Source organism: Camelina sativa, chromosome 16, assembly GCF_030686135.1.
Source record: "Camelina sativa cultivar CO46 ecotype springtype chromosome 16, ASM3068613v1".
Taxonomy (NCBI): Eukaryota; Viridiplantae; Streptophyta; class Magnoliopsida; order Brassicales; family Brassicaceae; genus Camelina; species Camelina sativa.
The window spans coordinates 25,011,904-25,039,626 of NC_141895.1; the positions used below are offsets into that span (position 1 = coordinate 25,011,904).

General features: G+C 36.5%; 5 protein-coding genes and 2 pseudogenes across 13 annotated transcripts; 4 read left to right on the plus strand and 3 right to left on the minus strand.

The window, feature by feature from the left end:
* Positions 1-654: 654 nt before the first annotated feature.
* On the minus strand, positions 655-6,621 carry LOC104751849 (E3 ubiquitin-protein ligase RKP). Of its 2 annotated transcripts, none has more exons than XM_087491271.1 (11): positions 6,205-6,621; positions 4,326-5,913; positions 3,392-4,198; positions 3,116-3,276; positions 2,840-2,978; positions 2,589-2,672; positions 2,174-2,455; positions 1,965-2,096; positions 1,600-1,799; positions 1,300-1,504; positions 655-1,233 (listed from the first exon to the last, which is right to left on the minus strand). In XM_087491271.1, exons 2-11 carry the CDS (start codon positions 5,817-5,819, stop codon positions 925-927), a joined length of 3,813 nt encoding a protein of 1,270 aa, XP_087347397.1. In that variant the 5' UTR covers positions 5,820-5,913; positions 6,205-6,621; the 3' UTR covers positions 655-924. The 2 variants fall into 2 exon arrangements, with proteins under 2 accessions (XP_087347397.1, XP_087347396.1); XM_087491270.1 differs by having other exon boundaries at positions 1,300-1,513.
* A 1,531-nt stretch (positions 6,622-8,152) lies between these two features.
* On the plus strand, positions 8,153-9,676 carry LOC104753925 (F-box/kelch-repeat protein At2g22030 pseudogene; annotated as a pseudogene). The gene has a single exon (XR_015583917.1). The product of XR_015583917.1 is annotated as an F-box/kelch-repeat protein At2g22030 pseudogene (transcript).
* A 1,708-nt stretch (positions 9,677-11,384) lies between these two features.
* LOC104753926 (F-box/kelch-repeat protein At2g22030 pseudogene) lies at positions 11,385-12,605 on the plus strand (annotated as a pseudogene).
* Positions 12,606-12,999: 394 nt separating this feature from the next.
* Positions 13,000-15,001, minus strand: LOC104751850 (non-functional target of rapamycin complex subunit LST8-2-like). Of its 2 annotated transcripts, XM_087493120.1 has the most exons (10): positions 14,710-15,001; positions 14,507-14,611; positions 14,318-14,430; positions 14,149-14,218; positions 13,993-14,070; positions 13,802-13,918; positions 13,621-13,703; positions 13,455-13,534; positions 13,312-13,371; positions 13,000-13,223 (listed from the first exon to the last, which is right to left on the minus strand). In XM_087493120.1, exons 1-10 carry the CDS (start codon positions 14,839-14,841, stop codon positions 13,117-13,119), a joined length of 945 nt encoding a protein of 314 aa, XP_087349246.1. In that variant the 5' UTR covers positions 14,842-15,001; the 3' UTR covers positions 13,000-13,116. The 2 variants fall into 2 exon arrangements, with proteins under 2 accessions (XP_087349246.1, XP_010472197.1); XM_010473895.3 differs by lacking the exons at positions 13,000-13,223; positions 13,312-13,371; positions 13,455-13,534 and having other exon boundaries at positions 13,617-13,703; positions 14,710-14,952.
* Positions 15,002-19,097: 4,096 nt separating this feature from the next.
* Positions 19,098-21,851, plus strand: LOC104753927 (pentatricopeptide repeat-containing protein At2g22070). Of its 2 annotated transcripts, XM_087493065.1 has the most exons (2): positions 19,113-19,736; positions 19,916-21,851. In XM_087493065.1, exons 1-2 carry the CDS (start codon positions 19,695-19,697, stop codon positions 21,602-21,604), a joined length of 1,731 nt encoding a protein of 576 aa, XP_087349191.1. In that variant the 5' UTR covers positions 19,113-19,694; the 3' UTR covers positions 21,605-21,851. The 2 variants fall into 2 exon arrangements, with proteins under 2 accessions (XP_010474408.2, XP_087349191.1); XM_010476106.3 differs by having other exon boundaries at positions 19,098-21,758.
* Positions 21,852-21,880: 29 nt separating this feature from the next.
* Positions 21,881-23,997, plus strand: LOC104753930 (uncharacterized). Of its 2 annotated transcripts, none has more exons than XM_087493071.1 (3): positions 21,881-22,362; positions 22,660-22,803; positions 23,408-23,997. In XM_087493071.1, the coding sequence occupies exons 2-3, from the start codon at positions 22,681-22,683 to the stop codon at positions 23,825-23,827; spliced, it is 543 nt and encodes a 180-aa protein (XP_087349197.1). In that variant the 5' UTR covers positions 21,881-22,362; positions 22,660-22,680; the 3' UTR covers positions 23,828-23,997. The 2 variants fall into 2 exon arrangements, with proteins under 2 accessions (XP_087349197.1, XP_087349198.1); XM_087493072.1 differs by having other exon boundaries at positions 22,020-22,362; positions 22,629-22,803.
* LOC104751854 (UBP1-associated proteins 1A-like) lies at positions 23,181-26,539 on the minus strand. 4 transcript variants are annotated; one of them, XM_087493067.1, is made up of 4 exons: positions 25,454-26,484; positions 24,211-24,302; positions 23,895-24,026; positions 23,181-23,797 (listed from the first exon to the last, which is right to left on the minus strand). In XM_087493067.1, exons 1-3 carry the CDS (start codon positions 26,482-26,484, stop codon positions 24,007-24,009), a joined length of 1,143 nt encoding a protein of 380 aa, XP_087349193.1. In that variant the 3' UTR covers positions 23,181-23,797; positions 23,895-24,006. The 4 variants fall into 4 exon arrangements, with proteins under 4 accessions (XP_087349193.1, XP_010472204.2, XP_087349192.1 ...); XM_010473902.3 differs by lacking the exon at positions 24,211-24,302 and having other exon boundaries at positions 25,454-26,539; XM_087493066.1 differs by having other exon boundaries at positions 23,895-24,302.
* Positions 26,540-27,723: the final 1,184 nt, after the last annotated feature.

The window sequence follows — 27,723 nt, forward strand, 5'->3', positions numbered from 1 at the left end:
TTAAATACCACAATTGTCTCAAAACAATTATCCCAATGACTCAAATAAGAAAAACCCCTAAATATCTCAATTTAGTTAAACAGTAAATTATCAAAAAAAAAAAATTATTCACTACATTCTCGTTTATAAGATTTTTCGTGGTTGCCAAAAAAAAAAAAAAAAAAAAAAAAAAAAAAAAAAAAAAAAAGATTTTTAGTGAAAAAAATACCGAGATTAAGAAGTGGTAAATATTTGTTATCTCGATATATATATAAAATTGATATTTAGTTTTAAAAATAGAGACTTTAGATTACAAACAATCAAAATATACTAAATAAATATAACTTATGTATAGGAACTTGGGGGAAAAAATGAAACAAACTTTTGAACATCTAATTAAATGAAACATATGGAGTAACTAATAAAACTAGACTGCAACTGCAAACTCCTTTCAATCACTAATCGATCTGATTCAACAGAAGTTTAGTAGACTTTGAACTTGCTATCTTTGCAAAATATGTTTTTCAGATTCTTAGATTTCTTTTTAAGTTTAATGAATCCTAATTTGGATTTTCAAAGTATAAGTGAATTGAATTACAAACCAGGTTACACATTTACCCCACCAAATCGGCCTGGAATTTAAAACACTGTTAAAAAAACAGTAAGAAACCAAGCGACGAAACAGAGGCCTTTAAACCATTTCCATTTCACTCTCATATATACAATGAAAAAACGGAGGAGAGGCCTAGAGACCACAAGACCATATCCTACAAAATTATCACAGACCTTTGTTTTTGTTCTGTTTCTTATTATTAATCCTATAAATCTGTAAATTTATAATCCTTCCTCCTTGGTTCCCACCTCAATTATCTTTCCTTCTGTGTCAACTACATCAATCAACAACCTCCAAATGCAACTACCCTGAGCTTCAGAATCACCATCGCCTTATTCTTCGTTATCTCTTATAACGTCAATAACTGTAGCATTGCAGAAAAAACATCTCTGACAATTGAGAAGATGCCTAGTTATGCAGCCATAACATGATCGATGTGAACACGGAGCAATCATGGTGTTAGCCTCGCCCGCGTAGCAGATACAGCAAGTGTTGTCTTCTATATCCGTCGTGTCTTTGTTGAATGACTGTTCTTTTCTTTCAGGTTCTTGCGACGGTGCCCTGTCTATGAGATGGCTCAAGAAATTCTCAAGTTGTCCAAGTTTTTTTACATAGGCATCATCCCCGCTGACACAACCGTCCTGAAATGAAAGCTGTGTCAGTAAGAGAAGCAAACGAGCAAAAACTAGATTCAAGAGCTTACGTACCCAATTATATTCCAAGAGATATTGAAACCCATAATAGACTGTATCGGGGCACTCCATGCTTGCAAAAAGACCAATTACATCATGTTGTTGCTTCTGTTTTGAGTCTTCGCTAGCCTCCAAGAGATTCAAGATTATACCAACCAAAGGAGCTAATAAGATCCCTCGGCTAATTTTCTCTGAAGGTTGCCCTTGCCGTCTAAGTGACCTAATTGAGCTCAAAACCAGTAGAAAACATATCAATTTAAAATGAGCGCTTTTTCATCAATTTTAGAGCTGTTTGAGATATTTTAACTAACTTACAAATCAAAGAACTCGTCATCTACTGCTGAGGTCATGTGATTCAAGATGAAGAGAATCAACTCAGTGAGCCTACGAAGATTCGTGTCAGTCCCGGAAAGAAATGCCTGCGGTATTGCGTGAGTGCAGAACTCTAAGACCCTTGCGAGATTGCTTGAAATCTCGAATATCACACAACATTTCCTTTGCTGAAACTCCACTACCTACATAAAGACAAGACGAATCAAAAACTGGTTAAAGAAAAGCACGTATAAGACTTCAAATACTTGCAAGGGTATAGCAGATCAAGCAACACAATCATTCAGAGGGAAGTAATCAATTACTATGAAAACTTAATCAATGAAAGGGATCCAAGCTTATAATCTGACCTGATACTTTTCTTGCATTTCTCTAACCGAGGCAGAAAATTCAGTGATGGTCCAGCTCAGTGTGTTGAATAGCCGGTTAAGAAAAGTAGAGAGTAATTCACCATCATTGACACAAGCATCTCGTAGAAGTGCCTAGACAAAAAATAAAATCAAAATCCAATATGTAGGCTGAGGATCAGATAGAAACAAAGTTAAATAACCTAACCAACCTGGAAAACAGTAGATGAAAACGAAGACTCCCCGTTCTTTAAAGAACTAAACCCAGAACCTTTGCAAAGACGAAGAAATATATTTGTGACAGGGATCCAAGACCTGTTGTCAAACGCTGAAAGTAGAGCTGCAGGCATGTGTCGGGTCGCTGCCTCGTTGTTCTCAAAAGCTTCTAAGTACTCCTTGTACTGTACCAGGACGGATATTGACTGGAGAAGTAGATCTCTAAGATCTGTGTTCGATATCCTCGAATCGTTGAAGTGAGTAACTACAAAAGTGATCTGGAAACCCAATAAGTTGGAATGACTATGTTAGAGCCGTTGTCCAACTGACCTAAAGCTAATTAACTAAACTCAGCCATGAGAAAAAAACAAAAAGACAAAAAAGAATCTGTGATAAGAGATTTAGGCATACAAATGATGAAAGTCCTTGTTTGATAAATATCGTTGATGGGACAAACGGAGGATCGCTCTTGCGAAGCACATGGAAACAGTCTACCTGAGGAAATTATCAAAAAGATTGTAAACTTAAAAATGTCACTGGAAAAACAGAGATAACGGAGCAGAATACGTTGTTGGAACAACATCTCATAGTTTTGATCAAAGAAAAATTGAAACTAGTTCATTTTTATCCAAAAGTACTGGAAATGGGAAAAAGCTATTTACCAAAGATTCAAGGTAGTACTCTGGAATGTAAACGAATACAGAATCCATTTTGCTGAAAACCAAAAGTAGCTGTACAACCCACATGCACAATGCATACATTCCTCTTTGCTTCCAACGAGAGAACAATGAGATGCGGAACCTGAACAAAAGATTCAGAATGAGTAAAGACAAAATCTACAGATATAAGCATTGTAACATTTCCTCACAATAGTTGAAACCTCTTCACTACATCCTCCTTTTGAAGTTAACACAATCCATGAGTTAAGTGAAACTTACCATGCGGAATGTCTAACACAATCCATCACGTCTTCCTTATAGTTGTTGCGAGCTTCCTTTAAGCGTTTTAATTGGTCACTTGAAGCCCGTTCTCTTATCTGTTTATCCGTTTCTTCTAGAAGTGATATTGATTGCGATTGGTGAGACATGTAATACGATGCCTAAGTAAATGGAAAACCTATCAGCCTATCAATCTTATCAGGGTTGCGTCATGTATCATACGAATTACGAACAGTAAAACTGAATATAAACAAGAGGGAAAACAACTAAACTTACCTGCTTAAAATTTGGAGCGACAGCAATATGGTATAATAGCAATAGAGAATCCAATAGTTCTTCTTCGCTTAGTATAGCAGACGAGATTCTACTCTCTTGTAGTGCAGTTCGAGAAAATCTTACTGGACGATAACCAAAGTCAGGGTCAGACTGATTACTTGTGCTAGGTTTGTCCTCTATTTCTTCACTGAAACTTGCAGCACTACATTCTGCAGCAACATGAGAGGATCTCTCAGGAATGGAGCTGCATTGACCACGAGAACTTTTAGCAGTATTTTTTCCTCGACCCTTCAAGGAATTAGTAAGATCAGTATCATAGGCTAAGCAACAGCATGGCTTCTGCTCAGTAGCGTGAGTTACTCTATTCTTTTCATCATCCATACAACCTTCTTCCCACCGCATTACTTCTTCTTCTTGATCATCTGTGGGGTAAGACTTTGATATATGACTAAACAGCCCGCCAAGCCTAGTGATATCAGCTCGATGTGGATCATTTTTAAGAAACAAACTCAATGGAAACTTCTGCTGACGACCTCTGTGAAGAAAACCAATATTGTGATGAGCGGCTTCACTACTCTTTAGCATTGTGAAACCTTCCGACAAAAAATGGAGAATAACTGAGAACAGAGAGACAAGAACCGAATTGCGTGTAACTCCAGAAGGGGCCAGATTCCTGTCTGCGCCTCTGTTCTTTAATAAAAGGTTCTGAAGGAACCCCCTAAATGCTGAACCAGGAAGCTGTGGTGGTGATACGGGTGGTATGAATTGTATGACCAAGAGACAGAGGCTCCTCTGCTTCTCCTCAATCTGAATTCAAAAAGAAAAGATTAATTAATCAATCCTTGTAATATCAGATTTCAAACTATATTCAGAGGAGTTATGCCTGCGATAACTTTAGAGCAAAGAAAAACCAGTCAGATATATTCTATCATACCTTGTTAATGGCTTCAGAGAGAGCAGAGACCGTAAATCCCATGCTAGTCTCATAGGATATATTTTCAGAGGATCCAGGCCACCAAACAACAGGCATTAACTGCTGTAAGTCATGTTTGTTGGAATTCCTGCATGACAAGAAACCTTCAAACAAAAACTCGAATTGCAAAGATCTCCACCATTGTACCATCAATTCTTCCCGTTTTAACAAATGACAAGCCAGAGCAAGATAAGGGTACGGTCCTGAGTATGGACATTCGGTTAGAATCAACGTCGCTGTTTTGCAGCCACAAGCAAGAGCGTTTACTACATGCTCAAAGATCAACTGAGATTGTGAGAACTCAAGAAGTACATCTAGAACTCTGTCTAAACTTAAACAATCATGGGGTGCTTGAGTTCTGAAAATCTCCAAGAGGAATGACAGAAATGCTCCCCGTCCTAAGTACTCGGGCAACAAAGGGTCTTGCTCAAGTATGTAGAAGAACTCATCACATATGGCACGGGAAACAGGGCAAAACAGTTCTTCGACCGAGGCAAACCTCCTGAGCCTACTTAATGTATCAGCCAACGAGCGGTCCGGCCTATCAAGAAGTCTTGAGAAGCATCGTAGCAGTTCTGTTGCAAACGAACTTCGAGGTGGGGCTTCTTGAAGAGGTTGGAAACCTTTAACAGGGTACTTAAACGGGTAAGCACCAAAATTTAACTCGCATCTCTCACCTTGGGAGAGAGAAATAGCAGGGTAATACCCGAATCCAGGTCCAAGTTTTCTGATACCAGTAAATGCAGCCCCAAGGCAGACACCATTCCTGTAGAAGGATATCTCATCATCATTCAAATCTATGCAGCAACCAATGACATCCCCAGCTACCCATGATTGCCCATAAGGTTCAGCTTCCTTGTTCCATTTGCTTACCCTTCTACCATCAAAAGCATAAGAATCATCAGCATCACCCACACCTTTCTGGTCTGTGAAAGGACAAGCAAGTGTTGCCCATCCAATTTGTAGAATTCCCGAAGTGTCTAAAGCAACTTCATACATCCATTTCCCTTTCCAGATACAAGCATTAGCCCTGGCGCTGCTAAAGAGTGCTAAGCTCTCCAAAACAAGAGGCGGTTTAACAATCCTGATATCACCACAAATGCTATACTCCTCTAAGCCAACAACGGGAGGTCCAACACCATGATGAATCACACTGATTCCTTCTCTCTGACTAGCTGAAACAACATCCAACTCACCACGAAGCTTGGAGAACTGATTCTTAATAACGGCTCTAATCAAGCTACTATCTACTTGACCATCCAAGGGACCAACAGACTTTTCTGGTAGACCAAACAAGAATTCGATAGTCCGTTCTAAAGGACGGTGACCAGAATAATCAAAATGCGGAACAATACGAGCTTTCGACGAATTATGATCTATAGCATCATCACCATTGAGTAAAACAGCCAAACCAGAAGAAGGAATCATACCAACCCGTAGGCTGTCTTCAGCCATATAACATTGAGAAAAGGTTTCAACTTTGTGAAGACTCCCAAGAAGAACAACACCGCTCTTTCAACACAGCCAATTACAATGAAACACACACCGTCTGAAAATTCAGAAATCATCAACGAGTAGTAAAACCCATCAGACACGATTAGTGAATGAATGGTCCAGAAAAGAGAAAAAGCTGTAGAGAGAAGAAAAAGTTTCCAAAATAAAAAAAAAAAAAAAACAAAAAGTTTCCAAAGAAGTGAATCAAAAGCTTTCAAATTTTAGTTACCATAAATGGGTTGATGAACAGCGATTAACGCAAAAATTTCAGAAAGCTATTGATTTTGGAAAAAAAAGAACACACACAAACACACAAAATCAGAACCGACAAAAAATCGAAACTCACCGGAGAAATTGACATCAAAAGGAAGCAGATTCAGAACGATTAAATCAATCCCCAGATTCTTTGAACAAAAGACGGCGGACTCGTGTTAGGGTTTTTCATATTAATTTTTTTTTTTTGTTAAAGAAAAAAAAAAAAGAGAAGACTTTTCGCTTTCTTCTTCGTTGGAGAGAGAGAGAGAGAGAGATTTTGCGCCCAATATTTTTGGGGAAGGGAGAGGGAAGGAATGAGAGAATCAGAGAGAGACCGGAGGCTAACACCGAACAAGCCAATGGATCCGTGTGGCTGTGTGTCTTTAACTGACACGTGTCGGTGTCGATATCGACGGTCGGGTTCTGGGTAACTTTTCTCGAAGGAGGAGGAAAAGTCTACGATGCCTCCTTACGTTAATTTGGTGGATACGTGTCCTCTCGTTGATGTGACGTCTCTCATACTTTTGTACTATTTGTTTATAACAAAAAAGAAGTGAACAACACTTTTTAATTTTCTTTTAAACACGTGACAATTTTTGGTGTTAAATTAGGTTTAAATGTTTAATAGTAAAAGAAATAGCAAAAGAGGCTGTCAACAAAAATTTTACTATTCTAATATGTTTTTTTTTTTAATTTATTTTTAACATCTTATTCTTTCTTTTAATTATTTGAAATTGTATTTTTTTTTTAAATTGATACATTACGACTAATCAAATCTATATCTTTTTTTTGCATTGATTTGTTAATTCTCCCTGATTTTGCTATTCACGGACTTCACATTCGCCAATTGATATACTATAATAGAAATCTTAGAGATGTAATCGTTTTATGTTGATTATGGACATTAGACATTATAAAATATTGTTCTACTTTTTACGTACGTAGATAACTGAATAGGTGGGATCAGGAAAACTATTCAACGAATCTTGAAAAAAATTGTCTCCCTAAATGGAAGAAAATGTTGGACAAATGAGTGTCCTTTTTATTTTCATATTGAGACTTAAAGTTTTCTGATTGTATGTATATATTTTCAGATTGTTGTTTCAAATTAGTTAATATTCGTTAGTTATTATACACTTATACTGTTAGAAAAAAGTTCGGTAGTTAAAAGAAAACACAAGTACAATGTTGTTGTTTCAAACCCGAAATTCATCTATCTAAAATAGTTCTTTTAGGATATCATTAATTTTTTTTATGTCAAATAAAAGTTCAGTCAATGGAAAAATTTCATATAATTTTGTTATGAATGAAAAACTAATTGGAGTTTACTATGATTTATATTTAAAACCAATTAAAGGGTTTAGACTTGGAATGTAAAAGAATGGAGATGAGGAATCTTCTTTGTATCAACTATCAAAAGGGTTCACAAAACACATAACTAGTACTATTTTTATATTGACGTCGACAAAAAGGAAAACAATAATATGGTTTTGACTTAAACTAAAATTAAGTTGTAAATAAACTGTCAAAAGCCATATGCTATATTCTTATTACATTATGCAAAGAAGAATGTTTATAATGTATTCACGATAACTGTTCAAGGTGATGTAAAGACGACGGAACGGGACGGGGCATGCCGTTGACAAGTCATCCGAGCTTTTACAAACTTCCGATAGACACACGACCTTGTCCACCTGATCTTTATAATATCCACTCGCTGACGCTGTCTAAGCACATCACATAAGACATAACCTGATGAGGCCACTGTCGGCTAGTGGCTGATGAAAGAAGTATCGTCCACGAGTTCCACGTGGATCAACAGCCACTTCACTGGCTGCTGTCTCTGTTGTTCAGAAAGTGACTCAAGACGGCATCGTTTAATGTGACTATTTCCATATCGCTAATGTATCAGAAAAGGCTAATTTATTATGGGCTAATCTTTTTTTTTATAATAGATTGTATACAATCCAACATGGATTTGGGATTATGGGCTACTTCACTTTTATTTATTTCTCAATTTTCATCAAATATAAATATACAAACACAGATTAATTAGGGTTCCTGCGCCTTCCATTTTTTTCTCCGCCTCCGACGTAAGAGATGTCTACCTCCAGCTCCATCACCAACCAGCCAGAGCCACAGCGAGAGCAAGAGAATGCTCATCGAGCGTCGTTATCATCATTTGTAAGTAGACTCATAACAGGTTTACTTGGCTGTTTTCTCCTCCCATGTAGACGAGCTCTTAGCTTCATCAGTGGTAACCCTAAGCTCTTACCCACCGATGATCAATCTTCTTCGTCCTCGTTTTCATCATTACCTAATGATATAGTTTTGAACTGCTTAGCTCGTGTCTCTAGACGCTACTACCCAACCATCTCTTGTGTTTCCAAACGCTTCCGTTCCCTTGTGCGTTCTCCTGAGCTTGCAGATATGCTATCCTTAGTGAGCAGAGATAATCTCATCTTTTATTTCTCCTTCTTGGAATCTCATGAGATTCTTATTAAGAACTTTCATTGGTTCACTTTGAACCCAAACGAGAAGAAAACAAGTGGGATCACTCTCAACTCAGTTGAGGTTCTTTCTCAAGAGATGCTGTGTTCTTCATCCGTGTCGATAGGTTACAAGATCTACTTTGTTGGAGGATCCACTTTAAATCCTTCGTCGGGCCTATGGATCTTCGATTCCTGGTCCGGCCAGTTGTGTGAGGGTCCTCGAATGAAACTAGCTCGCAGCACACCAGGCGTGGCAGTAGTTGATGAGAAACTATACGTAATGGGAGGGTGTTGTGAAGACGAAATCCAAGTGGAGGTTTTCGACACAAATTCTCAAACTTGGGACATTGGACCATGCGGAGAAGGACTAATGAGGCCGTCTAGAAGGATGAATGTGAAAGAAGCTGTGGCTCTGGAAGGGAAGGTTTATGGTATGATGAGTTTTACAGATGGGAATCACATCATCTACGATACAAAAGATGGTAGATGTGAGACTTTTAAGATGGTAACTGAAGAAGCATTTTGGAGGAGAGGTGCATTGTGTGTGATAAACAGTGTGATATATGTTTATGACAGTAATCTTGGGATAATGTGGTTTGACTCTAAAGATAAGGTATGGAGAGAGGTTAAAGGTTTTGGTACGCTTGATAAAATGAATCTCATGGTTGGAATGGTGGATTGCAATGGAAAACTCGGGTTTCTGTGGGGTGGACCGCCGGTTGGTAGCATGGTCGATGGTAATAGAGGGTTTTGGTGTGCAATCATTGCGTTGGATAGGAGTGGAGTTGAGATCCATGCAAAGGTCGAGAGGTCTCATCTAGTTGGATCTGTCCCTAACTACTATGAATTTTGGAGTTGTCTAAGTGTTTCTTACTAAAACTTCAAAAAGAGATATGTTTATGATGTTTAATATGAGACATTTTCGTACTTTGTACTATATTATTGATATGTTTATGATGTTTGTCTAAGGGATGTTTAATATGAGACATTTTCGTACTTTGTACTATATTATTGATATGTTTATGATGTTTGTTTAATGAGACATTTTCGTACTTTGTACGATATTATTGATATGTTGCATTGGTTTAGCATTTCTGTGCATATATATCACCAATTACCTATCTCTGAAACTTGATAACTAATCACAAGTTACAGAAATATCTCTCAAACTTGTTCATAAGGAGACGATCGAGGAAGATGAAGAGGAACTTAATGTTAATATATCAAAAGCTGATTCTGAAAAATCAAACAAGCATTTAAACTTAGGAAAACTAACATTTGAAGGAACCACATGTTGAAAGTTAATTAAATAATTAGGTTTTACATCACCGAAATATCAATGCGAGTAGGTTCTCTCAATTATGACTTGCTCCAAAATTATCGTATATTAACTTCCTCGATTTTTTTTTTTAACCTTCTTAGATTCTGATATATGTTTTAATCATGGAATATGTATTTACAACACACAATTGCTTTGTTCAACACGCAGTTACTAACTTACTGCAGTATATACTATATCTATCGTAATTGCATATAATATAGTTAGTTTATTTATTATATTTTCAAATTTAACCAAAACGAAATATATACTACTCCCTCTGATTTTTTTTAATTGTCGTTTAAGACTTTTGCACACAAATTAAGAAAAGTATTAAATTTTCTGTTTTGCCTTTTATTAATATATTTCATAATTTTTTGATTGGTTAAAACTTTAAAACAACAACAATATTCATCAAACATCTGCACTGAAAATCTAAAACAACAATTATTATGAAACAAAAATTAAATTCTAGAACGACAGTTAAATTAAAATGGAGGGAGTAGTATTTTTGAAGCAGTTTTTGCTTAAAAATATTTTTTGGAAAGTTTTTACATTTAATATCATTTAATGTTTATATTCATATCCAAACAAAGTTAATTAATTCTCTCTACTATTCATATATATATATAATATTCTATAATTAATATAGATATTTAGAAGATTTATTCCATATTAAAAAAATTATTCTCCTATCATCTTTTTTTTTTATTTTAAAATTTAAATATAGTGAATCGTCATATAATGCATAAAGTTAATAAAAATGTAGATTTTTTTTCATGCATATCAAACAAACATATATTACTTAATTAATATAAAAAGTGTGTGTTCAACCTACATATATTGTAAATTTATTGTATATAGTTAATTATAGAATTTTAAGAAGTTTATAATTTATAACTGATATATCAAAACTAAATAAAAATTTTAAAATTATGAATATTTAAACATATTAAATTTTAAAAATAACACAAACGAGCTATATTACATGATGAATTATATGACATTACATGATTGAATTGATAAACTACAAAATAAAATATCATTAATATGATACTTCAATACGGGTTAAATCCTTATTTTACTATTTTAATAACACCAATATAAAATATCTCAACTCAAACTGATTTAACTAAAATTATATTAAACAATAATTATTGTGCGATATACCACAAATTATATACTAAATCACTAAAATTAAGGAAAGATTACATTAGCAAAAAAATAAAGAAAAAAACTAACACAACACATAGATAAACTCGTATTAATTACACATGAAAATATATATTTATATATAAACTCATTTTAATTAGGGCTCCTTATTTTTCTCCCTCCTCCACTATATAGCCGCCTCCGACACCATCACACCAACTAGCTTACAGTCATCGAGCATCGTCGCCCCTAGTTTACTAAGTTTTTTTTTTTTTTTTTTTTTTTTTTTTTTTTTGTCTCCTTCAAAGTAAACTCATGAGGACTTTATACAAAAAAAGGCTCATGAGACGAGCTGGAAAGCCCGTCAACGGAAACCCTAAGCCATACGAGATTGTGTCTTCCGACCAATCTTCTTTGTCGTTTTGGTCATTACCATACGCTGTAGTTTTGAACTGCTTAGTTCGCGTCCCAAGATGCTACTACCCAAACCTCTCTTGCGTTTGCAAAAGGTTCCGATCCCTTGTGCGTTCTCCTGAATTTGCACATATGCGATCCTTGATGGCCAAAAATTATCCCATCTTTTGTGTCTGCTTTACCGAACCTACTAGTATTGGCAGGAACTTTCATTGGTTCACTTTTGACACACAAGAGAAGAAAAGAAGTGTTCTTAAATCATTTCCGCATTTTCCTCGACAGATGCTGTGTTGTTCCATCGTCTCGGTAGGTTCCACGATCTACTTTATCGGTGGATCCATGGATCATTATTCCCCGAGCATTAGGCTCTTGGATCCATGGTCCGGGGAGTTGTGTGAGGGTCCTAGCATGAACGAGCCTCGTAATTTACAAGGTGTGACAGTTGTGGATGGAAAATTATATGTAACGGGAGGGTGCCGCAAAGACCAGATCCAAGTGGAGGTTTTTGACCCAACGACTCAAACTTGGGAGGTTGGACCATTAAGTCCCCATGGGAAAATCCAATATGGAGAAAGACTAGTCGATCCATATGGAAAAGTTGTGACCGAATCTGTGGCCGTGGAAGGGAAGGTTTATGGTATGAGTTATAATAAAAGAGCACACATTATCTACGATACAAAAGATGGTAGATGTGATACTTTTGATTTGGCTAATGAAAGGGCATGGACCAGAGGTGGAGTGTGTGTGATAAACAATGTGATCTATGTTTATTACAAGGAGTTTGGGTTAATGTGGTATGACTCTATAGGTAAGGAGTGGAGAGTGGTCAGTGATTTGACGCTTGATAAGTCGATTGCCATGCCTGTTGGAATGGTGGATTGCAATGGAAAACTTGCTTTTTTGTGGGAAGATTTGGGAGATATTATTAGTCAACCAACAAAAAAGAAGAATATTTGGTGTACGATCATCGTGTTGAGTAGGTGTGGATCAGGGATGCGTGGAACGGTCAAGCGGTCTGATCTCGTTTGCACTGTCCCTATTTACTATGACACTTGGCGTTGTCTAGATGTTTCTGATCTAAACTTTAAAGGAGATGGTAATGATATTACGTTGTGAAATGTTTTCTTCCTTTAAGTGTGTATGAGAATATTATTAATATAGCTAATGAGCTATATATAATATTTATTCGTAGATTGACATTTTTTTTATATAAAAATTAATGTTGATCGATCCTGTTTTCACAACTTTAGAAATTTCAATAGTATTATTAAAATCTATACAAGCATTGATTTTTTGATGTTGTGTTATGTTTGTGGCAGCTAATCATATTAGTGGATTGATTTATCGAACTCATATATAATGAGGTTCGATAGGTTCGGAGCTTACTTGTCTTTCAAGGTCTTTAAAAAAAAATGATACTTTACTTTGCAAGGCCTCTCATATTGTTGATCAGAGTTCTTTTTTTGGTCTTTTTAATGTAGAGAGAATCACTTCTTAATCACAAAAAAAATCAGAGGAGCAATTTGGAAAAAGATCCAAATGAAATATTGTACAGAATAATTTTATTTAAAACAAACACAGTCATAATTTGTTCATAATTTAGCCTTTTGGATTTTACAGGATTTAATTAACCACGGACTGTACAACACACAGTGGCTTTGCTATGACCTTGGTACACCTTCACTTCTCTTCCCGCTCGCATCGACCACAGTCTAGCCGTGGTGTCCGATGATGCTATACAATATTACAATAATCAAATTAACAAGTTTAAAAGACTCCTCTGTCTCGCACAAGTTTTCCAGTAAATAGAGATAAATTGTACCTGTTACAAGATATTCTCCATCAGCTGAGAAGTCGCAGTCCCAGACCCATCTTCGATGTCCTGTTAAATTATATATGATGTTGAGAGTGTAAGAAAGTGTATTGGAGAACGAAATAACCGTTCCAAAAACATGGATACCATACCTGTTAAAACTTTCTCTAGTTTGAAACCATCAACGTTCCATATTTTGACAGTTTTGTCAGATGATGCGGTCGCTAGATATCTGCTAACAAATATGTAAGACCTTTCCGAAAAGAAAGAAGACGAAGAAAACAAGTTCAAGAGAAAGAATAAGAAACACATAATTACTTGTTTCCAGGAGAAAGGAGGCATTTAAGGATGTAACCATTATGAGCTTGAAGCTTATGAAGAGGCTCAAACTCCGTCATCGTCTGAAAAGAACAATCGAATATTTAATGCATGAACAACTACAGCAAGGCCGTTGAAGAAATAAAAAAAAGTTTTCATATAATCAGAATGAGAATAGTACTTGTCTTCCACTCAATGAGCGCCATACATAACAAGTTCCACGGTTATTAGCAGCAACAACCATTGTCCCATCCAAAATAACGGATAAAGACCGTACAGGTGTATCAACTTCTGGTACCTATAAGTTATACACCTTAGTGATTTTATCTACTTATGCTCAGAAAATGTAACTAGCTAGGATAAAAATCTAACCAGTTCGCAGCTACACGAATTTGCTCTGAGATCCCATACACGTATATTGCCGTTGTGGTCTCCAGATATCAATTCAGTCTGTACAAAAAAAAAAAAGATAACAAAGTAAGATAACAGTAATAGATGACATGACTTGGATATATAGTTGATGTAAACCTGATTTGGGTGTAAAACAACTGTGTTAACTGGTGAATCATTAATAACCTCCCTTTGGCATCCCCGAACCCTGAAAGTGTTAGCAATTTGTTGGTAAGATCATGAAACTAATCTAAATCAGCATTGAGCTAAAAAGAAAGAAACAAAACATGAATTGTACCATAGCTACCTTAAGTCCCAGATCTTAACTGTGCCATCTTCTGATCCTGAATACATCATGTTTCCAGTATACTGGAATCCTACTGCCACAACATTGTTGGTGTGTGATACAAAAGTCCTCACCTAATGATGCCATCAAGATCATTCATTCAACCAAGGAATTAAAGAACAAAAAAAAATAAAAGGGATATTTAATTACAGGTATATGAGGGTCGATGGAATTGAGATCGAAGAGTAGTATGTGAGGATTGCAAGCTGCTACTAGTCCACGCCTGTCTGGGGTTATCTCAAGCCTATTTACATGCTGAAGACACAAAAAAAAAAAAAAAAAAGTTTCAGATGAAATGTAAAAAAAAATTAAAAGAGTGTCACACAGATTAGTATTGAGAAATCACCACACACCAATTGACCCTCAGGCACCAAAGCAGGATCATAGTAGTCAAAGTCAAGGAAACAGCGACCGGTTTGGGCTTCCCATAATCGGATGGTATGATCATGGCTAGCCGTTGCAAGAATCACGGGACCATGATTCATTTTCCCTTTTCGCAGGAGTACGATACTAACAAGAATCTAGCAGAGCTAGGGTTTCGCAAATGATTTACTTTTCTGGTCAGACAATTTGGTTAATTTCAGACCCAAAAAGAAAAGCCCCCTTTAATTTATTGTATTAAGATATACGTATTCATTATCTTTCTCTTTTTTTTTTGGTCAAGTATATTTATCATCATTTATATAAAATTCGTATTTTGGATATGTTTCCTAATAAAATGAAAAGGCAAATACAAAATTTAATTAATTGCCGACAAAAGGGAAAATCAAAATATGTAATTTTATCTAAAATCATATCAATATTATAAAATTATAATAATCCTCTATACTAATTATGTTTATAAAAATATTCTATATAAGACGTCGTGATCTCTTGTTCGAGCGCCAAGTTACTTGTGTTTTGTTGATGAATTTTGGAAAACGACTGACCAATATACAGGTATAAGTTAGTTTTGTTCTCCTCCGAAGGGGAGTCTCCCGCTATGGGGGAAGCTAACTTCCATCGCAGTCTCACTTTTCTTCATGCGGAGATTCACTACAAGAAAACAACGGTTTTGCGATAGACGAATATGTAGCGAATCGCTCGCAAATCGACAAAAGCGAGAGATTTGCAAGGACTGTCCGTTCCTCGTAAATCGCTTCTCGCAAATCGGTCAACATCGCAAATCCCTCGTAACCTTTGCGAGAAAAAAAATTCCCTCGCAAACTAAGCGCAAATTGCAACGAACAAAAGCGATAGCAAATTCATTGCAACTTAGTTCCTAGTAAATCCCTCGCAAAGTTTGCGATGTGACTGCAACATTATTGTCGCTCGCAATTTTTGAACAATATTATTAAGACAAAATTGTATCATATAATTAGTGACGTTTCCATTTTGTAATTAAGATTATTTTATTTTGCTTAAAAGTAATAAAACTGAAATTCAAATTAAAATAAATATGTAGTTTACAAAAAATTAATTAAATATATATATACTAATTTATATATAAAATAAAAACATTATACAAAATATCTACATTAGAAAATAAAAGTTACAAAAATTAATTACACAAAATTTACAAATTACAATGCTTTTGTTGACATCTCCTTCATGACTACTTCTTCTTCCTCGTTTCTTTGCTTTTTTTTTTAACAATCAACCTTCCTCTTTTCTGAATCTAAAAGATCTCCAAAAATCAGATACACATACATACACACACACACACACAACAAGTAACACTGATTTCATTTCCAAGCTAACATCACAAAATCGAATCAGTGAAGGAGTTGTTGTCCAGCTCAAAGTTGATGTCGCTCTTCCCCTCTCACAAAAATCATTACTTTTGGAAATCTATAAAACAAAATTACAACACAAAACGAAATAAAAAAACTGAGAAAAAAATACCATTGTCAGATCTGTTGTAAAAATGATATATGCTACTCTCCATCACAAGCACCATCCTCCTCCTTCCTCGTTCTTCCTCTCTCACGAACATCGAAACCTCTACGGCGCTACTTTTCCCTGCGCCCCCACCATAATCATATCTTTCCCATGCCCTCTCCAAATCAAGCATGAGACAAGCAGAAAACTTAAATCGGACAAATAAAATAGTAAAATAAAAGGAGAGACAACCTCAGATCTAGGTTTCAGTGGAACGGCAAAAGGTTTAAAGGAGAGGAGAAGAAGAATCGAGTGAAATAGAGAAGAATTTATTGGAAAAGTACTAGAGAAGAAAAAGGAAGGAGAAAAACGGAGTTTAGGGTTTTTGTGCGGCGGCTAGGTTTGAGCTTCGCTCAAACTAGGTCTTTTGTATATATAAAGATTTAATATCCTCGCAATTCCATAGCAAATATTGCGAGGGATTTGCTAGACTTTCTGTTTATATAGAAAAACTCTGCGTCGCAAATCCCTCGCTAATATTGCTAGGGAATTGCAATAGTCCCACGCAAATCCCTAGCACACCACTAAAAAATATATAATTTATATTTCGAGATATTTAACTTTAGCAAATCCCTCGCAAAGATTTCCAAGAGATTTGCGAGAGACCGTAGCAAATCCCTCACAAAGTCTTTAGGGTTTAGGTTTTGGAGTTGTCATTTCTGCCTTATCTTTGATTTTAAATCTTTGATTCATCTTTTTAATCATTACTAGTAATGTAATTAGTCTTTAGGGTTTAGGTTCAAGGGTTTGAAGTTGTTATTTGCGAGGAAATTGCTATGATTTGAGTCGTTTGCGATAGAGTTGCAACGGATTTGCTACGCTTCTAGCAAATCAGTCGCAAATATGTCGCAAACCTTGAATATCTAATTTGTAAGAACCATCAAAATAATTTAAAAAAATTAGTCAAATAAACTTTCAAGTATATCATAAGGTCCAATGGTCTCATCATACTTTTTTTTATCATCAAACTATCCAAAATTGTCCATATTTGCATCTTCCTCTAAACATTAACTATCTTCTACACTATATCATATATATGTTCATTACATTGAAACAAATATTCGCCAAATATTCCAAATTGTCCAATTCTCCAACAATTTTGTGTTGCACTGCTCTATCTTAGATTATAAGTCTTGGATTCATCTTTTTAATCATTAATTGTAATGTAATTATTCTTTAGAGTTTAGGGTTTAGAGTTTAGGGTTTAAAGTTGTTGTTTGCGAGGGAATTGCTATGTTTTGAGTAGTTTGCGATGGATTTGCGACTAATTTGCTATGCCTCTAGCAAATCAGTCGCATATTTGTCGCAAACCTTTAACATCTAATTTGTAAAAACCATCAAAATGATTTAAAAAGTTAGTAAAACTAACTTTTAAGTATATTATAAGGTCCAATGCCTCATCATACTCTTTTCTATCATTAATAGTAATGTATTTTAGAATAATTCACCTTATGAACGAACACATTCAAATGTATTTCAGAATAATTATATTAAGTTTTGTAATAGTTACAAAAAAATAATTTTCCTAACTTTGCAATGGATTTGCTATGGCTTTTGCAATCCACTCGCGAGTCTATAGCAATTTTGCTATGGATTATGTTTTCGCAAAAACGTCGCAATATTGCAATTGATTTGCGAGGAAGGAGACCTTCCCAGCGAATTTGTCGTAAATGCCCCGCAATTGAGCTGCGGATTTGCGACGACCAGTTTCGCAATTTTGCGAGGGATGTGCTAGGGATTTTTTTTTATTTCTTGTTCATTCTCGCAAATCCACCGCAAATTTGCGTCAGCTATAATCCATCGCAACTCGTTTTCGCAAAATGCGTGTTTTCTTGTAGTGATTAAAGCTCTGATTTGGACGATGAGATGCATGATTGGAGCGGATAATCAGAATGTTGTTTTGTCGCAAAATGCGTGTTTTCTTGTAGTGATTAAAGCTCTGATTTGGACGATGAGATGCATGATTGGAGCGGATAATCAGAATGTTGTTTTCCTTACTGACTGCTTCGACTTCACCATCTTCACCTACCGAGTGGCCAGCTTTCATGCCTTACTTTCAAGAGATCCAGCTTGAAAAAGAGGAATTCTTATCGTTCTCTTTGATCTTAGTCATATTCAGAATGGTAAAACGGATAATTTGGCGTGACGTGTTCGCTCTGTACCACATTCGAATACCTATGTAAACAATGTTCTTTCGTATCTGTTTTGTATTGTTGTCAAAAAAATATCCTATAGAGAGTAAAAAAACCCACCAAGTAATTTTTTTTTTGCAAAACAACTCTTCAGTTCAAATAAATGCAGGTCAATATCATAATCTTAAAAGTCACTTGCAGTATAATCCCTTTTTATTATTTTATATCGATGATGTGGCAGCCGTCTACTGCGTTAAAAAACATCACGGTTATTAAAATGACAATTTAAACCTTCACAGATCTCTGGATTCTTGATACTCGAACTGGAAGTCTTTTTTTTCTTCCCAAGAAAGTACAAATTACAACCCTGAAAGACTTGCAAAGGGAAAATGATGATATTGATGCTTGATTACACTTATATATATATAATTTTATTAGAGACTCTTAAAGATTTCTTCTTCCTCATGTCACAAAGACGTACAGTGAAAAATCTGAAATTGAGTTTGGCTTCACTTAATTATGGTTTTTGGACTTTTCAGTTTATGAATATGTTGTTAAGAAGTTTATCAAATACGATTATTCTCGCAAACCACCCCAATTCTATTTCAGATTTTTTTTTTTCATGTGAAAAAAAGAACATATTAAATATATAAGTCCAATATTCTAAAACTATATATATATATATATATTTCAAAATATATTGCAATTTTCAAAAAATAAACTTATTTGATGACAAGAATCTTATTTCTTCTTTCCGAAGAGTTGTCACCTGTACAGATTTGTTGAAGTTGTAATAAGTTTTATAACAGAGAAACTTATATAAACTACAGTTTAAATGGATGCTCCGGTTCCACTCTCGTTATCTACTCTCTTGGAACTCTGCACTAATCTCCTGCAAAAATCTGTAAACAAGTCCAATGGTCGTTTCACAGCGCAACTAGTTCATTGTCGCGTTATCAAATCGGGTCTCTTTTTCAGTGTTTACCTGATTAATAATCTAATGAACGTCTACTCAAAGACCGGTTACGCTCTTCACGCACGCAAGCTGTTCGACGAAATGCCTCTGAGAACAGCTTTTTCATGGAACACGGTTCTTTCTGCCTATGCTAAACGAGGAGATATGGATTCGACATGTGAGTTCTTTGATCGGTTGCCTCAAAAGGATTCGGTTTCGTGGACCACGATGGTTGTTGGGTATAAGAACATTGGTCAGTATCATAAGGCTTTAAGAACTATGGGGGAAATGATGAAGGAAGGGATTGAGCCGACCCAGTTTACGCTTACGAATGTGCTTGCATCGGTTGCTGCAACTCGGTGTTTGGAGACAGGTAAAAAGGTTCATTCTTTCATCGTTAAGCTTGGCCTTCGTTGTAACGTTTCCGTCTCGAATTCGCTGCTTAATATGTATGCAAAATGTGGTGATCCAATGATGGCAAAAGTAGTTTTTGATAGAATGGTGGTTAGAGACATCTCAAGCTGGAATGCTATGATTGCGTTACATATGCAGGTTGGTCAGATGGATCTTGCTATGGAGCGATTCGAGCAAATGGCTGAGCGCGATATAGTCACTTGGAATTCTATGATTGCTGGTTACAATCAGAGAGGGTATGATCTCAGAGCTCTAGATATGTTTTCCAAGATGCTGAAGGATTCTATGTTGTCACCTGATAGATTCACTCTGGCGAGTGTGTTGTCTGCTTGTGCCAATCTTGAGAAACTTTGTATTGGGAAGCAGATTTATTCTCATATTGTTACAACTGGATTTGATATCTCTGGAATTGTGTTAAACGCCTTGATCTCGATGTATTCGAAGTGTGGAGGGGTTGAGACTGCCAGGAGACTGATAGAACAGAGAGGAACTGCTGATCTCAAGATCGAAGGTTTTACAGCTTTACTTGATGGGTATATTAAGCTTGGAGATATGAATCAAGCTAAGTTGATATTTGATTCGTTGAAAGATCGTGATGTAGTTGTATGGACCGCCATGATTGTTGGATACGAGCAACATGGTTTGTATGGTGAAGCTATAAACCTTTTCAGATCAATGGTTGGAGGTGGGCAGAGACCAAACAGTTACACGCTTGCGGCAATGTTAAGTGTAGCTTCAAGTTTGGCATCATTAGGTCATGGAAAGCAAATCCATGGGAGTGCTGTCAAGTCAGGGGAAATTCATTCGGTTTCTGTCAGCAACGCGTTGATAACAATGTACGCAAAGGCGGGTAACATTACATCGGCAAGGCGGGCATTTGATTTGATACGCAGCGAAAGAGATACAGTATCTTGGACGTCCATGATTATAGCATTGGCACAGCACGGTCATGCAGAAGAAGCACTCGAGCTCTTTGAGACAATGCTGATGGAAGGACTAAGACCTGATCACATAACATTTGTTGGTGTTTTCTCTGCCTGTACTCACGCTGGTTTGGTCAACCAAGGCCGTCAATACTTCCACATAATGAAGGACGTTTATAAGATTGAACCTACCCTTAGCCACTACGCTTGTATGGTGGACCTGTTTGGACGGGCTGGTTTATTGCAGGAAGCACTAGAGTTCATTGAAAAGATGCCGATTGAGCCTGATGTAGTGACATGGGGTTCACTACTTTCTGCTTGCAGGGTTCACAAGAACGTTGATCTTGGGAGAGTTGCAGCAGAGAGATTGTTTCTTATCGAGCCAGAGAACAGCGGAGCATACTCAGCCTTGGCTAACTTGTACTCAGCTTGCGGAAAATGGGAAGAATCTGCCAAAATAAGAAAATCCATGAAAGATGGAAGAGTGAAGAAGGAACAAGGGTTTAGTTGGATTGAAGTGAAGCACAAAGTCCATGTCTTTGGAGTTGAAGACGGGACTCATCCACAGAAGAATGAGATCTACATAACAATGAAGAAGATTTGGGACGAGATCAAGGAAATGGGATATGTTCCCGACACTGCTTCTGTACTACACGACCTCGAAGAAGAGGTTAAAGAACAGATTTTAAGGCACCACAGCGAGAAACTAGCAATTGCATTCGGGCTAATTAACACTCCAGATAAAACCACATTGACGATCATGAAGAATCTCAGAGTGTGCAATGATTGCCATACGGCTATAAAGTTCATCTCCAAGCTTGTGGGAAGGGAAATAATAGTGAGAGACGCAACAAGGTTTCACCATTTCAAAGATGGGTTTTGTTCATGCCGAGATTATTGGTGAGAAGAATAAGGAAGATCCAATAATTCTTATATGGTCTAACTCAAGCCACATTGTACGTACAATAGAACAGGTATGACTTATTTGGAAACCAACCAAACTTGTCCTCTATCTTTGTTTTTGTTACATTGGTATACAAGTTCCATCATCATCATCATTAGTGAGCATTAGAATAAGATGACAAGGCATGTGAGTCGTAAGTGCTAAAGGAGAAGGGATAATAATGAACGATGGAGATATTTTTGGGAAAGCATAAAGAGGAAAGAGAGAGAGAGAGAGTAAATGGAATTGGAACAATGAGAAAGAAGTATAGAAGAAGAAGAAGAGAATATGGTTCTGTTTGTTACAAAAGCCTTTCTTTACACTAACCATTGACTTGACTACATTATACATAGATGAAGGAAGAAAGATCTTGGTCGGCATAAAATGTCTGACTAAACAGAGAGAGCCCACACTTGTTTAGCTTACGTGGCAGGTCAATTTGGAGATGATACACAGAGTCACTGCCCGTTCTGCCCTAAGGATTCGTAGTAACAACTACGGGCAGCTTCATTCTCTCTCTCTTTCATCTCTCATTCATCTCTTTCTTCTCCTATATCTGAGATTCTGAACAACTCTTCTTTGATCACAAATCTCAAAAACACTTCCATTCATGAACAGAGCTCACTTCTTCTAGTTTCTCCCTCTCTCTCTCTCTCTCTCTCTCTCTCTCTCTCTCTTTCTTTTTTTGTTTCTTTCCCAATTTCAAAGCTCTTTCTCTGGTACGCTCTTCTTTTTATTGTCTCTGTTTCTGTTATTGTTAGTCTCTGTCAACAAATTATTGTTTTGTATGTATTATAATTCTCAGACCTTAATCTTTCCTCTGTTTCTGATTCTTTATGCCATTTTTCTCTTTCTTTTTGAATTTTGAATTTATTTTCACTCTTTCTGAAATTCTCAGACCTTAATTTTTATTATGTTTCCATTCTGGAACTGTACAAGAAAGTTCTCTGAATATTTTATTTTCTTGTTCTTGTTATCATTGCAGATCTAACAGATTTCTTAACTGTTAAATACAGAGTTAACAAAGAAGAGAAAGAATGGAGTTGGAACAACAAGGTTTGAGGTTGTCTCTGGTTCTTGGTAACGCTTCAGTGCTGAAGTGCACCGCTTTGGCTTTAACGGCTACTGTGGTCTCCTCTTTGCTAGAGCTCTTCGCTCAGGCAAGCTCTCTCTCTCTCTCTCTTTTTTTTTTTTTTGTCGTCTACAAGCTCTCTCTCTCTTTTAAAAATCAATTTTCTCAACTTCTTTTTTCCTTACAAGTATTTTACGGTCGCATATAACAAACAACTTATAAAAACCAAATTCTAATTTTTAATGTGCTGAATCTGTCATATATTTCGCTCACACACAACTGAAATTTTTGTTAAAAAAAACTAATCTTGACCGACTCGAAGCGTTACTACATCTTTAGAATGGGTGGTTGGAAAAGTAAATTAAATTTAAAACTTTTGGTGAAAATATTGTGAGGGTGTGTATAATAATAATAGCTATATTAGTTGAGGACGGTTGCTTTAATGGGAATATGAAGATATAGTTATTTTACTTCAAAAATATATTATAAAAATTGTGGGTCCAAAAAATATCAAAGAGGTATATTCCATAGATTATGCTTTCAAATTTTCCAAATCTAATATCTAGAAGAAGCCCATGTCCCAATTTAGCATGTCGGCCCATTTAACAATTTAATATCATGTTAACTTGTAAAGATCATGTGAAACAAAAGCTTGTTTTTGGTTAAGTGATGAAGTCCATTTGAAGTTGCAGGTCGCAGTCTTGAAGGGTGATGTTTTAGAGAATGGATACGAGGTGGTTGATGCAGTGGAAGGGAATGGAAACAACAATGATGATGCTGGTGATGATGATGATGGAGAAGATGAAGAATGCGGTGCAGATGATGCAGAAGGAAAGGAGACAAAGAAAGGACCTGTAAGTGATCCTGATTTGAATGGTGAAGCTGGAGATGATGATGATGATGAACCTGAAGGGGATGACGGTAATGATGACGATGATGATGATGATGAGAACCATGAGAACGACGACGATGATGATGATGATGATGATGATGAAGATGAGAATGAAGATGGTGGTGAAGAAGACGACGATGAGGAGGCAGAGGTAGAGGAGGAGGAAGAGGAAGAAGATGACGAGGAAGCACTTCAGCCACCAAAGAAGAGGAAGAAGTGAACAACCACTTATATCTTCTTAACATTTTAGACTCAAAAATCAAAAGTTGTTATGTGTTTCTTTTTACCTGAAGAGGAGAGAATCTTTAAGGCAACATCAGCTTTAGCTTCGACTATGGCTTTGTCTAGTGTAACCATTTTCAGATCCAATGCATCAGCTTTCTTTTCTTACGCCCATCATTATTCATGTACATGCATAGCTAATGAGGTCATCAAATGTGATCAAATTCACATAACAGCTTCAAGGGTCAACAGCCAACTTAAGTCATTATATATGATGAAAGAAATTTTAATCCTATCACTTTGATTGAATAATGAAAACAAAGCCAGGCCATCTGAGAATCCATGTGATCAAAAGTAAACTCAGGAACAAAAAGGCATTACCATTAGTTCTCGACAATAGATTAGAATAAACCTCTTGAAGCAAACCTTCTCGCAGAAGCAAGTCACAGGTATAATGGAGATTGCACAGAGGCCTTTAACGAATAATCACAATGACATTAATAGACTGTCGTCTCAAATGGTACCGGGCAAGAGTGAAATCAAACCGAAAAGAAAACAAGAACGAAAAAATAATACAAAAAACTAAAAACTAAAAACTAGAAAAGTACTTTTTAATAGAAATATCAGGAAGTTAATACAAAAGTGAAACTGAAGAGAACGGAGATGGGAGAAAGAACTGTTAAAAATGAAATTCCAGAACTGCATGTTTTTCATTCTCATGCTCAGCTCACATCATCTGCAAAGTTGGAGTTCAAGAAAAAAAAAAACCAAACATATATTTATCAAAAGATTTATGACGAAAAACGAAACCATATACAAACAGGAGCAATACCCAATCCTTTCGGTCAGATAACCCCGAAAAATAAAAACAAAAGAAATCAAAGGGACAAACATAAAAACAGTAAAACATGAAAGACTAAAATCATGAATGAAGCAGCAAGATCAGCTCAATGCTAACGTGTTACAGGTCCATTTAAAACGTTCACACTAAAACCAAATGAGGGAGAGATGGTGAATCATCAAACTGTAAAACCAAGTGCAACGCTAAAACCAATAAGACAAGAAACAAACCAAAACGTAACAACATTCATCCCTGCCATCACCAAACTTCCATAACCAATAAAGAAAGTAACTTTGATAAAACAAATGGTACTAACAAAACTGTAAAACCATGGCTGACTGTAAGTAAAACAACAGAAAACAGAAACCAAAAATGAAAAACAAACAAAACTGGAGGAAAATAAATAAAACAAAAGCTTGGTGTGACACATTATCCACCCATCCAAAAATATATAATCTTGAATCCAAGCAAGATGCATTGATAATAAATAAGGCGGTGATGAAAATGATAATCTACCTCAAGAACCTAATTTAGGTATTTCATTCCTGTAGCAGTTCCTCGTAGCAAACATTTATTTAGCCATTTAAGCCAACACATTAACTAGTAAAGACATGTCGATGATACCACAAAGCCTTATCCATGTTTATCTAAAAAATAAGCCAAAGGGCCTAGGCGCCTACTATGTATGAATCATGCAACAGATGCTTATCCAAAGACATTTAAACCAGAATATGAGCACAGACATTGCAATATAAACACGCAAAAAGTTAAGAGAGAGCGTACCATGAATAGTTTGAGTAGCCTTGAAAGGAGGAACCACCAGCATCCGCATCTTTACCCGCCCCTCTTTTCCCGGTATCAGAATCAGGATAAGCATTATTATTAGGTAGACTCTGACCTCTAAAGTAGTTGCCAGGAACTGAAACACCAGCAACACCAACGCCTGGCTCACCAATCCCACCCATCTGACTCGACTGTAACAACATATCAGAACCCATACCACCATGAGCCAGAGCACCGGCTAACATGGGATACATGTAGCCTCCTCCAACTGCTGATAAAGCTGGATTCCCCAACATTCCGGTTCCAATATACGGATTGTACTGGTTCCCTAACATAAACGGCGATGCAGCCATTCCACCACCGTTAAACATATGTTGCCCTTGAGGCTGCTGGGGCTGGCCATGATTACCCATCGAACCTAAACTAATCTTCACCGGACCCGCTTGATCATGGCCCTTCCCAGACGCCGCAGGCCCCAATGAAGCAAGCTGACACGTAGCTGTTCTATTAAGAATCCTCTTCCTCGGTTCCTTAAGCGCTTCTTTAGCTCCTTTCCTAGTCTTAAACACAACAAATCCGAACCCTTTGGCCTTACCAGTAACCTTATCTATAACGACGGTACACTCTTCAATCTCTCCATAGCCTTCAAAGACTTCAACAAAAGCCTCGCGAGTCGTCTCCCATGGAAGTCCATAAACGAAGATTTTTCTATGTGTGACATCACGGTCTGCGGCTTCTACGACGGCGGAATAGATGGAGGAACCGATCTTCGCGGCGGAACAAACGAGGTCGACGAGCTGTTCCTTGGAATAAGGTCGTAGAAGGTCTCGTAGCTCCTCCGGGTCGTATTCGAACTCTTCTTTCTCTGATTCTGAATCGCTAGAATCATCAGAGCTGGAGCTTGAACTTGAATATGGCGTCGAGGATTCAGGTTGCTGTTCTTGTTCGCTAGTCTTCTGCTTCTTATCTGTTTTCTTGGATTTGGATTTCACGAGTCTGCGCTTCTTTGATTTCTCTAGGGTTTTCGCCATGGATAAGTCTAAAAGCTTTTAGGGATTTTGGTTTTTCTTTTATTTTCTCGGGTTTGATTTGCTTTTATCTTCTAATTTATTTATACACGGTTTTCTAGTCGCAGATACCGCGCGTTTGAGTTCAATTTCGCGGTTCCCAAACGCGATTGGTGAACGCTAATATATATACATGTGGTAATCAGAACACATGTAAATGACTGCTATCGATACCATAACAAGATCGTTCTTAGACCAGAGATCTTAAATAGAGTTTTGTTTCTGTTCTGTTAGATCTTCAGAGTTCCATGCACATTAGTACATTACAAAAAAGAAAACTCACTACTCATCCCAAAACAATGAAAAACTGATGCTAAAAACCAAACCAAACAAAAGTTGATACAGCTGAAGCATACCATAGATGAATACGAGTAGATTCATATGGATAGCTGCAGTAGTAAAAACATTGGTGGAGGAAGACATAATACAAAACCGAAAACAAAATTGATCTTCTCTAACAGATCGAGGATTGGGCATCGGTCATTGTGAAAATCCGATTTAAAAGAAAACTGGCAAAGTCTGGATAACAATGCTCAAGCAGAGCTATACTCTCTACTACTGTCCATAACGAGCGAGCAAGTAAAAGATAGTATATCCAGAAGAAAGATAAATAGGTGAAAACAAAAACAAAGTCGAAGGACCAATGAACCAAAACAATCTTGAATCTTAAGGCAAGTTAACTTGGCGACTGAAAACAAAATGCACTCACAAATACAAAAGAAAAAGGGTCAACACTAAAAGAAAAGAGAAATGTGATGAAAGAGATTGGGAAGGTTAACATAAATAAAAATGCTAGAGAGATAGAAAACTCGAGTTTATTACGGTGAAAATCAACAGGAAGCTTTTAAAAGAGTCTCAAAAACTTTTGGCAATACTTGAAAAGACAATTTCAAACAAGAATCTTAAACCATATGATCCTACAAACGGGTCTCAAGCCAACTATACTTGAAGAGAAAGACTTTTGGCAGTTATGACATATAGTCGATAAGTGCCATAAGCTTCTTCTCCAGCTATAGAGACCAGACATTTAATGGTAGATCAGGAAGACATAAAACCAAAAACGGGGAAAACAGAAGAGAAAATTCCATAAGGAGAGCCACATAAGAAAAAACAGAACGTGTGCTTGATGGTATAGAGGAAGGAAGACTTCAGACCATAATGGGGAAAACCAAAAGGAAACGGACTCCTTCTCTCCATTCATTA